Below are 15009 nucleotides of genomic sequence, written 5' to 3'. Positions count from 1 at the left end.
TATGTTTTTATTTTAGTTTTCATTTGTTTTTTAACTGGTGAAAATACATAAAATTTATTCTTTATGTTTAATTTTTCAGGTGTAGCAAAATAGAAGATGAAGGTCTAGCTGTGCCAGTCAGTGCTGAGCCACACAGTTGCTGCTGGCATGTTTGCAAAATAGCACAAGGTAACCTGCTTTATCGTTATTATCAACCTATTTTTACGGCATTACAGGGCCAGGCCTTATAGAAAAGTGATTATGGAGCTGAGACCCACCACACTGCTCCAATGCTGTTGGAGGGCTTAGGGTGATAATGTTCAATTAATTAATAACCACTATCTGATGCTAATGATAATAATCGGGATTAAAGGCTTCCCAACTCCAAGATGAGAATTTAACTGAATTTTTTTCACATTTTTAACCTACTTCAAAAAAAGAAGGAGGTTATCAATTCGAGTCTATGTTTTTTTTTCATAATCTATTCTTCACATTTTTCACTTAATAAAATTATTTTAGTTTTCATTTGTTTTTAACTGGTGAAAATACATAAAATTTATTCTTTATGTTTAATTTTTCAGGTGTAGCAAAATAGAAGATGAAGGTCTAGCTGTGCCAGTCAGTGCTGAGCTACACAGTTGCTGCTGGCATGTTTGCAATATAGCACAAGGTAACCTGCTTCATCATCATTATCAGCCTATTTTAACGACACTAGTTTAACAGAGCTAGACCTTATAGAAAAGGGGTTAGGGAGCTTAGACCCACCACACTGCTACAATAAAGGTTGGTGAGCTAAGGGAGATAAAGTGAAATTCATTGTGGATCACTATCAGATGTTAATGATAATGACCTGGACGAGGCGCGGGAGTGTAATACAAACAACTTACCAACTCCAGGCTGAGAACTGTAAATTTCTTGGAAGAAAGAAAAACTCAGTATCTGATAGCCTGACCCAGGATTCGAAGCCACGACCTCGTTATCGAAAACCACATTGGCTAACCAATATTATAATACTAGCGGACGCCCGCGATTTCAACCGTGTCATGTTCAGTTTTTGAACATCCAGCGGGAACCATGTTTCTGGGATAAAAAGTAGCCTAAATATTGTTCAATAACTTCCTCTATCTTCCAATGAAAGTCCAATTAAAATCGGTTCAGCCGTTCCAAAGATTATCCCAGAGAAACAGAAACACAGACAGACAAAAAATTTAAAAGACCTTGTTTGCATTTTAGTATTGTGTATATAATTATAATCACTTGAAAAAACTATTGATAAATTTAACTAAAATTAACTTTTATTCCTGAAAAAATCAAGGGAGATTTGTGAAAAACTGTATTTCACGCGGTCATTGTTGCTTGCCTCACCCTACTCAACTAAATTATTTTAGTGTACAACATGATTTTTTTGAGACAAATATATCTTACCAATTCATGGATTCACCATGTGGGTGTCCATCACGTGGCAGAGAGAAAAACGCTGAGCAGAGCTTGGACTTGTGATCAATGGACGTAAGGTTAAAGAATTCCTTGACAATTGATTAACACTCCCCTTCTCTGCTCGTGTTGTTCTCCCTGCGTAGTAAGGTCTGCCAAATTTGGTAACCCAAATCTGCACTTCTAGAGAGACCAAGGTCTCTAAGCAAATTATAGAGAGATTTTGCTGGTAATCCTCTCGCACCTCTCTACGGCGTACAGACTAACCATATAGCCATTTTAGTTAGTTCATTTGTTAGGTCATAACATTTATTCAGTTTTATACTGTGGTCCTTTGGAATGTTAGTCTCCCACGGGACAGTAAGCACTATAAGTACTATGCTAAAGGAAAATGTCGGGTTTAGATCACGAAATAGCAACATCCTCTGGGATTATCCTCTTAACTGGTAACAATAATAATTATGTAAAATGTATACCTTATCAGCCGATAGACGTCCACTGCTGGACATAGGCCTCTTGCACGGATCTTGTTGTGTTGTACTATACATTGCAAGGTAATGCCCATAAATGACCACGCTGGGCATGCGGGTTGGTCATTCGCAGGCCTAGACTTCTCGCACCGGTATCGCTGCTGCCTGACACCGGTCTGTGGTACTTGTGATGTCTAGCTGAATCAGAATGGTTAAACCACCATTAGTCGGTCGATAGAGCCTCGTCGGTCAATCTGCAGGGTGCACCACGTGCAGGTGATGTTGGCAGTTGGAGAGGCTGACTGGTACTAGCCTCCCCCTTACACCCCATAAATGTATACTTCTTATTTATTTTTGCAGGTGCAGTGCATGCAATAATAGTTATGTAAAATGTATAACTTCTGATTTATTATTGCAGGTGCTGTAAAATGAAGATATATTGTTAAATATCATGAGATAGAAATAAAAGATGAAGGTCTAGCTGTACCCGTCCCGAGCCACACTACTGCAGCCACGTTGCTGCTGGCATTTTTGCAAAATAGCACAAGGTAACTTGCTTTATTCATTCGGCTTAGGTTGATATTATTAGATTGATTAATGATCACTATCAGTAATGTTAATGATAATGACCGGGTTCGACGGCTTAACATGCTCTCTGAGGCACGGGGGTGTAACACCACCAACTTCCCAACTCCAGACTAAGAATTTGTTAGCAGAAGTAAAAACTCAGTATCTCTTAAAGACAGAACCAGGATCTCGTGATCCAAAACACATGGGCTAGCTACTGAACCAACAAGGTAGTTTTGACCTGCTTAATAACAATGAACTACATGTTTCCTAGATACACTTACAGTTTTGTTTACTTACTGTTTTGTTTTTAAAAACTGTAAGTGTATCTAATAGTATCTCACAAATGTCCCTGAAGAGAATAGGAATTCTTATTATATATAATTATGTAAATATTTATTTTCAGTGCATTTTAAAAAGTCATGTTAAATGAAATTTTCTATTACAGGTCACAACAATTGATGTAACAAATATAATCAATGGACCAGGCACCTGCACCATGATTCTTTGGAATACTAAAATTCGTCTCTTTATGTCTGTACTTCTCATAATGAAAAATGTCACGTTTTTATGAAAGAAATAATGGAATCAAATAATAAATAAAACAAGCATATGCTGGAAGTCCTCAGAAACAGCTCCGACTTTGATGATTTTTTTTAAAGTCATGTTTTTTAAGTTATTTAAAATCAGAAATGTTTTGGTGGACGAAATTATTTAAATTGTTAAAAAATATCTATGCTATTTATACATATTTTTTTTTTAAATACAACCGACTTCAACAATACACACTTATGCAGAAAACTAACAAACGAAAGAAAATATTATAATATTTTCTATCTATTGATTACTTTGAAGGCGGTGCCAATGTTCCAATTAATGGGCCGACAATTAGTTATCTATTGTTTACTAGCTATAGGGCTCGAATTGCTTTTTCATATCTTTAAAAGACTATCTTCGGAATGAACCCTTTATAATAAAAAAGTATTATCAAAATCGGACCACTCAATAAAAAGTTATACTTGGTTGTATACTAAAATTAATGGTTAAACAATCAATCATCCCCTGTTTTCGTAATGTAAAACCAAGAATAACTGTTAACATGAGTAGTCCGATTTTGATAATTCTTTTGATTGATCATTCTTGATTGTTTTAGTTTAAAACCAAGCATGTCTTCGAATTCCGATTTGAATAACTTTGTTTTAAATAGAAAGGGTATATTCCGACAATGGTCCCAAATCATTATAAATTTAAAAAAAACGAAGATGACTGGTTATTTTCCCATTAATTGTATTGTAAAACTATGCGTAACTTATTACGAAGTGGTCCGATTTCGTAAATTCTTTATAGATTGTAAAGGTATTTTGATTGTAAAGCTCCCATATAAATTTTAAAAAACAATTCCAATCCTAAATGTGCGATTGATTGTTTTCTCATTCATTTTAATGTAAAACCAAGCATAACTTTTTATTGGGTGGTTCGATTTTGATTATTCTTTTCTTGATAGAAAGGGTATATTTCTAAAAGTCTCATAAAATGTTGGAAATTTCACAATTTCAAACCTAATAGTAGGAAAATAGAAGATGATTAATTGTTTTCCCATTTATTGTAATGTTAAACTATGCGTAACTTTTTACTGAGTGGACCGATTTTGAAAATTCTTTACTTTTTGTAAAGGGTTTATTTCGAAGTAGGTCCCATATAAATTTTGGAAAACAATTCGAATCCTTAAGGTGGAAAAAAACTGTACGATTGATTGCCTACCCATTAATTGTACAATTGGCACCGGCTTCAAAGTAATCAGTAGATATAAAATATTATAATGTTTTCTTCAGCTTATTAGTTTACTGCATAACTTTGTGTTTTTGAAGTCGGTAGTGTTTGTTTTTTAATTATTTATTATATAAATAGCATAACTATTGTTAAATAGTATAAATCGTTCCATCCTCACTCCAAAAGGTTTCTGATTTCAAATAATATGAAGAAACAAACTGAACAAAAAAAATCATCAAAATCAGAGCTGTTTCTGAGGAAGTAGAGGGTAAATGCTCTATTGATTCGCCTAAAAGTAATATTATGATTTTTTATCGCATTAGGTTGTAAAGTTCGGCTAGTGAAAGTAGAGACTGAAATTGCCCGCCAAATTTAAAAATCATATAAACAAAGTAAAAAAACATGCGTTTTCATAATTTACTTAAATTAGTTTTTATTTGTGAATACATTATTACCTATACTATAAGTGTTAAACTCAGTTATTCCAATATTTGCACTATAATTTTGAGAATTTACTCCGATTTTTTAAAATTTGGCGGGTGATTTCAGTTTCTACTTTCATTAGCCAAATTCTAATAATTTTATTGTTTATGAAATTTATACTAATTAGAAAGAGGAAGAATTTGATTATTTGTTTGTTTGCATTGAATAGGCTCTGAAACTACTTTGCTGATTTAAAAATTTCTTACAGCATTATAATCATGGATTATGGCCATAATTGTTATCTCTGTATTCCCACGGGAACGAGAACTACGCTGGTGAAACTGCGTGACGTTTGCATAGTTTATCATATGTACAAATATCCCGACAATCTATATTTTTATGTATGAATTGGTTAAGTTATAATTGACTTGATTTTCCCAAATATATCAGTGAAGTCACCCAATTGATGCATAGATATATTTTTATTTTGGTTTTCATTTTACTTTAAAGATAAAATTTAGTTTTAGAAGCAAAATGAATATATGTTGTAGATTACATTTTAGGTGCTGATGTTTACTTAGTTATTGATTAAGTGCATAAGATTTTTTATTTGATAATAAAGACATTTCAACTTGAAACTGTTATTCTTTCTATTGTTTAATTTATTATATACAATTACTTGTTACTAAAATATTGTGCTATTATATTGTTTTTAATATTTTCACAGTTCAGCTTTTGGGGACGGAGTGGTTTAAAACATAAATATTTTTAAAAATCTGTTTAAATTAATTAATTAATCGACAGAGTCTATAAATATCTGTTTAAATTAATTAATTAATCGAAATGGTTTTTATAAATATTTATTTTTAAGCTATTCCGTCTACAAAAGCTGAACTGTGAAAATTTAAAAACAATATATTAGCTTTGAATTTCCCGCGTTGGCAAATTGTTTCAATGGGGGCATTCCACAGATGGCGGTAATTTTAGTGCCGTTTTTTTTGTATGAGGTTGGTATTCTTCTCCTGAGTAAATATGTTCCTTGGTCTGAGCCCTGAGGGTCACTTTGTTCATAGACAAATAAAAAAAAAAGTCCCACTGAGCAAACTGAGAAGGTAGCACATACGATGCTATTTTTCGCTTTTTACTTTAGTAGAAACATTTTTATAATTTTGAAGTCGGTGTATTTTTCATTAAAAAAAATATTTTTCCATTTTCTTCTTTGTTTCTGTTGACCCATCTAGATGTAAAGTTCACATTCAGCATCTATTGACTAACCCACCAGCACTAGCTTACATTTAAAATCACAGATTAGTGAATAATAAGCAGATAAAGCGTATGGGACACGACGGTGTCGTAGCCGCTCCAAATACAAAATTCAAAAACGAATATATTCACGCGTTTTGTAAAATGTTTGTATATGCGGATGTCAAGGAGACGCGTGACCAAAGATTACAATGTATTATTGGCGCGTGACGTCGTTTTTATGGGTTTCACCGGCTTCACCACGCTGCTTGTAAAGACTTATTCTGTGACTAACTGACGCCGCGCGGTTTCCCGTAGGAATACAGGGATAATTATATAGCACAAAGCCTTCTTTTTTTTATATTCTTTACAAGTTAGCCCTTGACTACAATCTCACCTGATGGTAAGTGATGATGCAGTCTAAGATGGAAGCGGGCTAGCTTGTTAGGAGGGGGAACGCTAAATCGCTTGGCGGTACGTCTTTGTCGGTAGGGTGGTAACTAGCCACGGCCGAAACCTCCCACCAGCCAGACCTGGACCTATTAAGAAAGTCTCAATCGACCCAGCTGGGAGTCGAACCCAGGACCTCCGTTATGTAAATCCACCGCGCATACCACTGCGCCACGGAGGCCTTCTTCGATAAATGAGCTATTTAACACTGAAATAATTTTTCAAATCGGACTATAGCCCAGTCATTTTAGGGGTTTCAGCTCGGAATGAAAGATAATAAGCTATAAATTGGTATAAACCTTTGTTTTGTCGTTCTAAATGTTGTCTCAAAAGTCACAAATGATACCGTGTCCGCGTCTTAAGATATTCAAGGTCAAAGGTTATAGAAATTGGTTTTTTGTGAATATCTCGCTTTCTATTGCTTAAATGATATTTTTACCTGTAATAAAAGTTGTAGAGTATAAAATTCTCTACAATTTACGTCTTATGTTTTTTTGATACGATCAACTGTTTTTGAGGTAGAGCGCGAAGAGTGCGCAGCGCACAGTCATATATGGTGGACCATATATTGTTATATATATATATATTCCAGAATTAATAATATACTATAGTTGAATAGTTAAATATAAATAATTAAGTTACTGATTTTTAATAAAATATCAACAATTAATAATTAGTACATAAATAATGGCCATTGTTTAATAATTATAATAATTTAATAAATAATAGACTTTATATAACGTACTGATAACCGTAACTCACGCTTGACCTTGCATTGGACCATATATGACTGTGCGCTGATGCATAATTTACGAATTAATACGCCTTAAACTTTTTTGTGAGCAATTTTATTGATGCACATAATTGCAGCAATAAAATTTGAGATATCAATATCAAATCCTTTTTCATTCAAAACCAAAACATTTATAGATATTGTTTTAGTAATACTGTGAGGCTTCACCTAAAAGAAAACAGTATCAAAATACTTGGACCTTGCTCACGAGAATACCGCCATGTGGAATGTTGAGTCAAGTATTATTGTTGTTCCGACAGTAGTTTCAGTCACTGGTCTTAAGTACTCGTACCTCTCGTTTTATTTTCATAGATTTGCTGCATTTTACAGTAGAATGCATCTTTTTTTATTTAATAAAAGTTCTGTAAAGCTGCACAAGTGAAGTGGAGGGGTGTTTTAAGTGTTAAATCGATTTTCTCCACCATAAACAACAGTTTTAATAAGGCTGCCTTAATTAAACTACGACATGACTTGACTAGGACTGACTGTCTGCCCACGAGGGACGATTATTTGACCACTTTCGCCCTAATAAATTATTTAACATTTAACATTATTAAAAAATATAACTTGAGGACTGGCTAAATGTATTGCGAAGCGTTAATGAAACAAAAACAAAATGTCCTACATTCAAATTCAGACTTAAGAGGTCGAGATTTAACTAAACCACACTACTGATCTCTTCAATAATTCGAGAAATTATCTAGTACTCAGCTCAGAGTTGAGGTTTCGGTGGTTCTGCACGTCCCGAGCCGCCAGTCCCGGGTACCACTACTGCAGACAGAAGCTGATCCGCTGAACTGCGTGTTGGTGACTGCTGGTTCTGAGCTCCCGTCCGATATGGCGGGTAGTGAACTCGAACCCGATCGTTTCATCTTAAATTAAACAAGCCTCTCCATCTCTCTAAATTATGTATTTTTATTGTACTCAATCTAGGTAACCTACCTAGTTACCTACCTTGCGTTTGTCCTTCTACCGGTGACCGTGCGACTGGGGTTACGCAACCCACAGATTGAGAAGCACTGCTACAGCAGACCCGTACTCGTTCGTAAGCTTTGTTTGTCTATAGTCTATAACTCTATACTAATATTATATGTTTAAAGGAAATATTTCATTGTTTGTTTGTTTGCATTGAATAAGTTACGAAACTGCTAAACCGATTTGAAAAATCCTTTCACTGTTGGGAAACTAGACTATTCCCAAGCTATATTTTATCTCCATATTCTTGCGGGAATATTTATACCTAATTAAGAATAAGAAATATTTTAAAGATTTCGTTTCGTTTCGTTTCGTACAGCGAGGCTGTCGGGCGAGCGGGCGGCGGGCGGGGCGGGAGGCCGCCGGCGACGGGCCGCCGTCGCCGGGCGCGGCGCAGCGTGTGTGCGTGCGGGCGAGCAGCCCGCGGCCGGCGGCGGCAGGCGGGGCAGGCGGCGCCGCTCGGGCCCGCGCGCGCCAGTCCGCGCCCGGAGCCCGCCGCCGCGCCGCGTCGCGCCATGGACATGGAACAGTTCATCGAGAGCGTGCGCAGCTTCCCCTGCCTGTGGAACACCACCGCCATCGAGTATCGCGACCAGGAGCTCAAGGACGCCGCCTGGACCGAGGTCATGAAGGAGACGGACCTGGCGTCAGGTGCGTACGCTCCCCCCGCCCGCCCCCGCCGCTCTCTGCACAAACGTGACTGCAACCGTCGACGCCACTGCGTCGTGTGGAGTGAATCGGTTATTTGATCCAAACAGATAAGTAAACAAATTGTTTACTTCCGAATGTTCACAGTGTTTATTGTCGTACTGAGTACTATACAGCTACTACAGCACGCAACATTCCCCGGCCCGCCCTCCCCCGCTCCCCGCGGCCGCGTCGTCGCGCGGAGCCGAACCCGCGACCGGCCGGGGCCGCGCTCCGTCACGCCGCGGCGCACGCAGGCCGTGACGGTACCCACCTATCACTTTATTCTTACTTTATAATTATTATTGTTATTTCGATTATTTATTTAAAAATAGTTACTGTTTTAAATGAGACCAATGTTCCTCTTCCCCTCTATTATAGTCGTATCATTATTAGTCGTAAAATATTGTGTTAGGCACTTGGGAGTGAGCAATGATATAGTTAAAAGATCGTTGGGAGTGGGTACGACACGACAATGGAGCCACATGGCTGAGTAAACAGCTAGGCTATTCTGTAACGATATTTTTATAACTCGCAAGTGCGAGTTTCGAATTCACCTCTATCTGTCCCTGTTTAACACGATACTATAAAATGAGAAAGATGGCGGTGAATTCGAAACGAGTTGCGAGATATACAAACATCGTTAGAGAATAGCGTGCACAAACCTAACTGAATTATTACAAATACCTACAACATAAAGCGTTTCTCAAACTGTATTCCTGCTCGCCCACTAATTTTTAAGCGACTTACAATAAGTTATTCTTTTAATATAAAACTACCTACTTGACTATTAACCGATACTGGAATATCAGTTCATTGTATTTTTATGTACCTACCTATCGGCATTTAGATAGATAGCTAATTCAATATATTTTCTTATCTGATTAGGCGTCAATAAAGGTAATAATAATTATCTGTCTATAATTAAAAATATGGTAGGTACGTATATTATAGTGCAATTTCTTATAAATTTATAAAAAAAAACTAGCTGACACTGCTGTTTCTTACGCGTAATTTCCGTTCCCGTGAGAATACGGGGATAAAATATATACTATGACACTCACAAATAACGTGGCTTTCAAGCAAACCAATTTTTAAAATCGGTTTAGTAGATCCAGAGATTAAACCATACAACACCTTTTTATATCATGAGTTAGTCATGAGGTAGTTATAGAAGTTTAGATTTATTATTTAGACGACGTAGTCGGTTCAGCAAATTAGACACAGATCGCCCGGAGCGGCGCCGCTGTGGCTGCGGGCACCAATGATAATTGTATACTATAGATCGGTTACGTCCCTACAAAATCACCACAAAAATTTGGTACAAAATCCGGCATATAAAATACATACTCTCATCTGTTATTTATTAGTGATAAGAAAAAAATCAATATATTCATAATAAACTGCGGCCAGTTAAACACATTTTCCATGCAATATTTATGAAACCAAGAAGTAGATCAAAGACAACTATATACATTTAAGTTAAAAGCATAAAATAATCTGTCATTTGACACATTAGACGAAAGTAACTGATCAGGGTACATAAATAACGTTACTCAATTGTTTGTATCTGGCAACCGCACAGCTGCCGGTGAAAACAGGCAACCTTTACGTTTTATATAGGCAACTGTGTACGATTTTTTTCAATTAACTAATGAGAGAAATAGGTAGAAATTTTAATTTTAATGAAAATTTTAATCATTTTATATTATCTGGCCGCAATTTTACTACGCCACCTATTTGCAATGTGTCAATGTGAATATTTTAAATCGTTTATTTCTTACCCAAATAAATAACAGATGAGGGTAATGAACCTGTATTTCTTATACTTACCAGATCTCGTATTAATTGAACTACATATACTTTTCCAATCTATAAATTTACATTTATTTCTATGAAATTATTCATTATTATCTGCAAGAAATGCATCGCTAATGGGTAATATTGTTTGATTTATTTAATGATGTCCGTTTGTCCGCTGTCAACTTCAGACGAATATCAACAGCTGTAGCAAGCGTAGCTGTAACCAAAAACTTAAAATTGCATTTATAATTTATAATATGCTTAATTATTTAAGCAATTCAATAAAATATCCGTTTTTTTTATTTTGACGGCTTACAGTACGTATATTGTCTGCTCACGTGTATATCCAGAACTCGTCCACTCACCTTATACATACATATAATAGGTTTCGAGCTAACGCCGCTATCTATCTCACGGTAGACAATGACATGTGTGTCCTTCTCCGCCGCAGTGAAGGAGGCCAAGCTGAAGTGGAAGAAGCTGCGCGACAGCTACCGCGACGCACTGAAGCGGCAGAGCGAGATGCTGGCCAAGGAGCCGGGCGCCGGCCAGCCGCCCAAGAAGTCCTACCCCTGGAAGTACATGGCGCCCATGCAGTTCCTGCAGCCGCACATGAACGTGCGCAAGAAGGTCCGTCTGCTGGCGTGCGCCTGACGACTGATGACTGGACGCACCTGTACCGCTGCTGTACTGTATTAGTACTAGTGGTACAAGCGTAGGGATCTGAGGACTTACTTAGCTGTTACTAATGTGAGAGCTTGAGTTTGGTCTCAATAGTTGGTCCGTTACATCCCCGTGCCTCGGAGGCCGTCGGTGCCGGTAACTATCATTAACATCTGATTACGGTCGTCAATGATTTTAACACTATCACTCTGAGTCCGCCAGCCCGCATTGGAGCAGCTTGATCTAAGTTCCACATCTCCTCTCCTATATGTGTGTAGTGGTCCGTTACAATAGGCTGATAACCAATAAGTTAGTCGGTGTGGTCGGCAGGCCGCCAGCCCCCCCGCGCCGCCCGTCCGCGACACCGCGCAGCGCAACGGCGACGCGCGCTCGTCCGAGGAGTCCGAGTCGGAGCCGGAGTCCGAGCCGAAGCGCAAAGCCTGCGACCGCATCGCTCTCATCGACCGCAAGCTCGACTTTTTGTGCAAGGTGAGTGGCGGCAGGGACTCGATCGTCTTGTGTCGCTCGTGCTGGCGAGCTGTAATCTATACACTGTGACATGGATCTGTTCGCGAACGTTCAGCAGGCGCAGAGCAAGCGGCCGTTCACGGAGACGCAGTACCGCGAGCGGCGGCGCGAGGCGGGCCCGCCGGCGGCGGCGCCGGACCCGCTCGACATCTTCTTCAACAGCATGTGCCAGTCGGCCAAGCGCTTCCCCTACCCGGCGCAGATCAAGATCAAGAAGACGCTGTTCGACGCGGTCATCGAGGCGGAGCAAGCGCTGCTGGCCGAGCAGCAGAGCTACGCCAGCCTGTGGGCGCGCGCCGGCAGCAGCAGCAGCAGCGAGCCGGACGACGGCGCCGACGAGGAGCGCCGCGCCTCCTGAGCCGCGCTGCGCCGGCTGTACGCGCACTACGCCGCGCTGGCGGCCCCGGCCGGCCGCGGCGACTCCAGCTAGGCGCGAGCGGCTGTTGGCTGTGTTGTAGTGGACGAGTCTCGGCTGACGTCGCGTTATGACTTTGTGGTGCTGCCGGAGTGTTAGCGCAGTGCTCCTTAACGTGATATGTGTTCATCGCTCGTGAACGGTACTGTAACTAAGGATGGTCGAATCTTAAATATTCGTCGTGTGTTTGTGCACAGTGGGTTGTTAGAAGTAAACAAGTGTGCATGTAAGTATGGGTTGTTGTAAGTAAATAAATATGCTATAAGTAAAGTCTGTACTATAATGTTAATAAATTCAACAATGTGACAATATAAGAATAAACAGACGTAACGGTCAAATAAAGCTCTAGATATAATGTGTTCACGATCACGCGTGCGACCGCACCGCACCGTACTCTCACCGGAGAGCATGTCTGTCACTCACTCACGCGATTCGCAATCTTGAACTTGAAGGGTACGTAAATGCAATCGATCTCTTACTTTAACTAATAAGTATACAAAAGTGACAATGTAAATGTTTCAGTATACTATTAGCATATACATATAGTGATATCATATTGACGTATGGTAGCGAATATTAAGCTATACCTACCTAGTAGTTAGATTAAGTTAAAACATTTTATAAAAGTGTGACTGAAGACGAAAGCCAAATGTATTTTGCTTAAATGTAATTTTATAATACCTATATTTTAACAACGATTAAATATATCATTCGTTGACCCTAAGATATAAAATAATAGGATTAAATATTTATTATATTAATTGCAAAATAAAAGAAATATCTATCCATTGGTAGGTGATAAAGTTCGGTGGATTGTTTATTCGAAATTCTCCAGTAATTAATTAGGGACAACCCTAGGGGCACTCAGAAATTAGCCACTCATTATAGGGGCAACACTAGATGTACTCAGAAATTCTCCACTCATTACAGGGACAAATCCAGGGACACTCAGAAATTCTCCACTCGTTACAGGGCACTCGGAAATTCTCCGCTCATAACAGGGACAACCCTTTGAGGTACTCAGAAATTCTCCACTCATAACAGGGACTACCCTTTGAGGTACTCAGAAATTCTCCACTCATTACAGGGACAAACCCAGAGGCACTCGAAAATTAAAGAAATAAGTTAAATCAACAAGAGTGTTCAATCTATCTGTAGGTATATTCAAGAGGATTTGATGTCCCGTAATGACTAGCTATTTGACCAGTATTCAATGTCCGGGTTCCAGAGCGGTGTCGAGCGTGATAATGTTATATTGTATTGTAACTATCTCGATAACTAATAAACATTTTTACACATAATATACATGTTCAATGTTTGAATTACCTTTATTTATTTTATTAAATTTTAAGATTTTAGTGTTTATGTGTGGTGATATAAATAATAACAAAACATCCCTGGTCCTTTGTAAAATACATATATGTACTTCATTGATATTAATTACTGTCAGATGTGTTACTAGCGTATGAAAAATGAGGCACTCAAAAGAGGAAATTTTAATGTTTATTGTGGTCAACAACGAACGTTATTTAGACAATTAATATAAGATCAAACGAACTTAGTGAAGTTCGATCATTATTATATGAGTTACTTCATTCGAAGATAAATATCGTGTTAGTTGTGAGTTCAGAAAGTGTAAAAACTATATATTATACATAAATATTTAATGAAATTTAAGACAACATTGTGCATGTGTGCGCTCAGTGGTGCAGTCTATTCGTAACCGATCTATAGTATAAAATTATCATTGATTCACTTGCATTTAATGGATGCTACAGTTAGATAATGAATACTGTGTAGAGTAGAGTGTGTGGTAACATAACTACAGTGCAACGTGAGTCGGCACGTCATGCTGACGTCACGCGCGCCGTTCGCTGCCGCCTGCCCGCCTGCCGACGAGCGGCGACCATTGGGACAAAGTTCCCGGAATGTGTAAGTGGTGAACAGCTGTTTTCTGTCAAAGGAAACACATGTTCGGCCCATGGCGGCCGTCGCCTCGTAAACAACGAATGACGCAGTTTTTAGTATCCGGCCTTTTTGGTGGCAGAAAAAATTCGCAGGACTTTATGGTAGTGATTTAGAAGAGACGCTTTTATGGATGTTTTCATGTGAACAATCTATCGATAGACTTAAAATTGTTGTATGTGCGACAAACTTTTCATCCCTTTCGTCACTGGTCTTTTCAAAAAAACAATTAGTTTCAACTTTCAGCTTACTATTTAGCAGAAACGATGGCAGGTTCCTTTATTTTAGTTTAGTCCCACCGCTGGTTTCTGAGTCACAGTTTGGGAAACACTATTTCAATGTACCTACAAACAAAATTGTAGCAATCACTCAGTATTTCCACGTAATTCGGGCAAAATTACCAAAACATCAAATGTAAGTTTTTGCCACACAGGTGTTGTAAAATGAAACACTTAAAACGGGTAGGTACAGGTCAGGTAAGTACCCATGTACCTGGTAACTAAGTTTAAATAGGGATCTGGTACCTACACAGTTTTGAGAAGGTAGGTAGGTCGATACGTACCTATTTCAGGTATCGTGTAGAAACCGAAAGCCGAAAGGAATGTGGATTTTTATCCTCCTCCTAAAAAGATAGCCCGCTTCCATTTTAGATTCACCGCTTACCATCAGGTGAGATTGTAGTCAAGGGCTAACTTGTAAAGAATTAAAAAAAACATCATAGCACAGAGTAGCTAGGTACCGACAGGTACTTCTGCCCAGCGGCGGCGACGTGCCGGGTGACGCTCACTGTAATTGCTATGACTAGTGACTACACTGCATGGGCGTATATAGCGGGTGGGCCGGGT

General features: G+C 38.6%; 1 protein-coding gene and 1 long non-coding RNA gene across 3 annotated transcripts; both read left to right on the top strand.

Moving 5' to 3' along the window:
* Positions 1-83: 83 nt before the first annotated feature.
* On the top strand, positions 84-5281 carry LOC112057240 (uncharacterized). Its single transcript, XR_008251847.1, has 4 exons — positions 84-168; positions 561-649; positions 2302-2431; positions 2899-5281. It is a non-coding gene; the product is annotated as an uncharacterized LOC112057240 (long non-coding RNA).
* A 3238-nt stretch (positions 5282-8519) lies between these two features.
* On the top strand, positions 8520-13500 carry LOC112052249 (uncharacterized). 2 transcript variants are annotated; one of them, XM_052887533.1, is made up of 4 exons: positions 8520-8754; positions 11045-11223; positions 11587-11745; positions 11843-13500. In XM_052887533.1, exons 1-4 carry the CDS (start codon positions 8619-8621, stop codon positions 12140-12142), a joined length of 774 nt encoding a protein of 257 aa, XP_052743493.1. In that variant the 5' UTR covers positions 8520-8618; the 3' UTR covers positions 12143-13500. The 2 variants fall into 2 exon arrangements, with proteins under 2 accessions (XP_052743493.1, XP_052743492.1); XM_052887532.1 differs by having other exon boundaries at positions 8524-8754; positions 11840-13500.
* The last annotated feature ends 1509 nt before the right edge of the window (positions 13501-15009 follow it).

This window comes from Bicyclus anynana, chromosome 19 (genome assembly GCF_947172395.1).
Source record: "Bicyclus anynana chromosome 19, ilBicAnyn1.1, whole genome shotgun sequence".
Taxonomy (NCBI): Eukaryota; Metazoa; Arthropoda; class Insecta; order Lepidoptera; family Nymphalidae; genus Bicyclus; species Bicyclus anynana.
The sequence above is the reverse complement of the archived record's forward strand: the minus strand, read 5'-3'. Positions and strand labels throughout refer to the sequence as shown.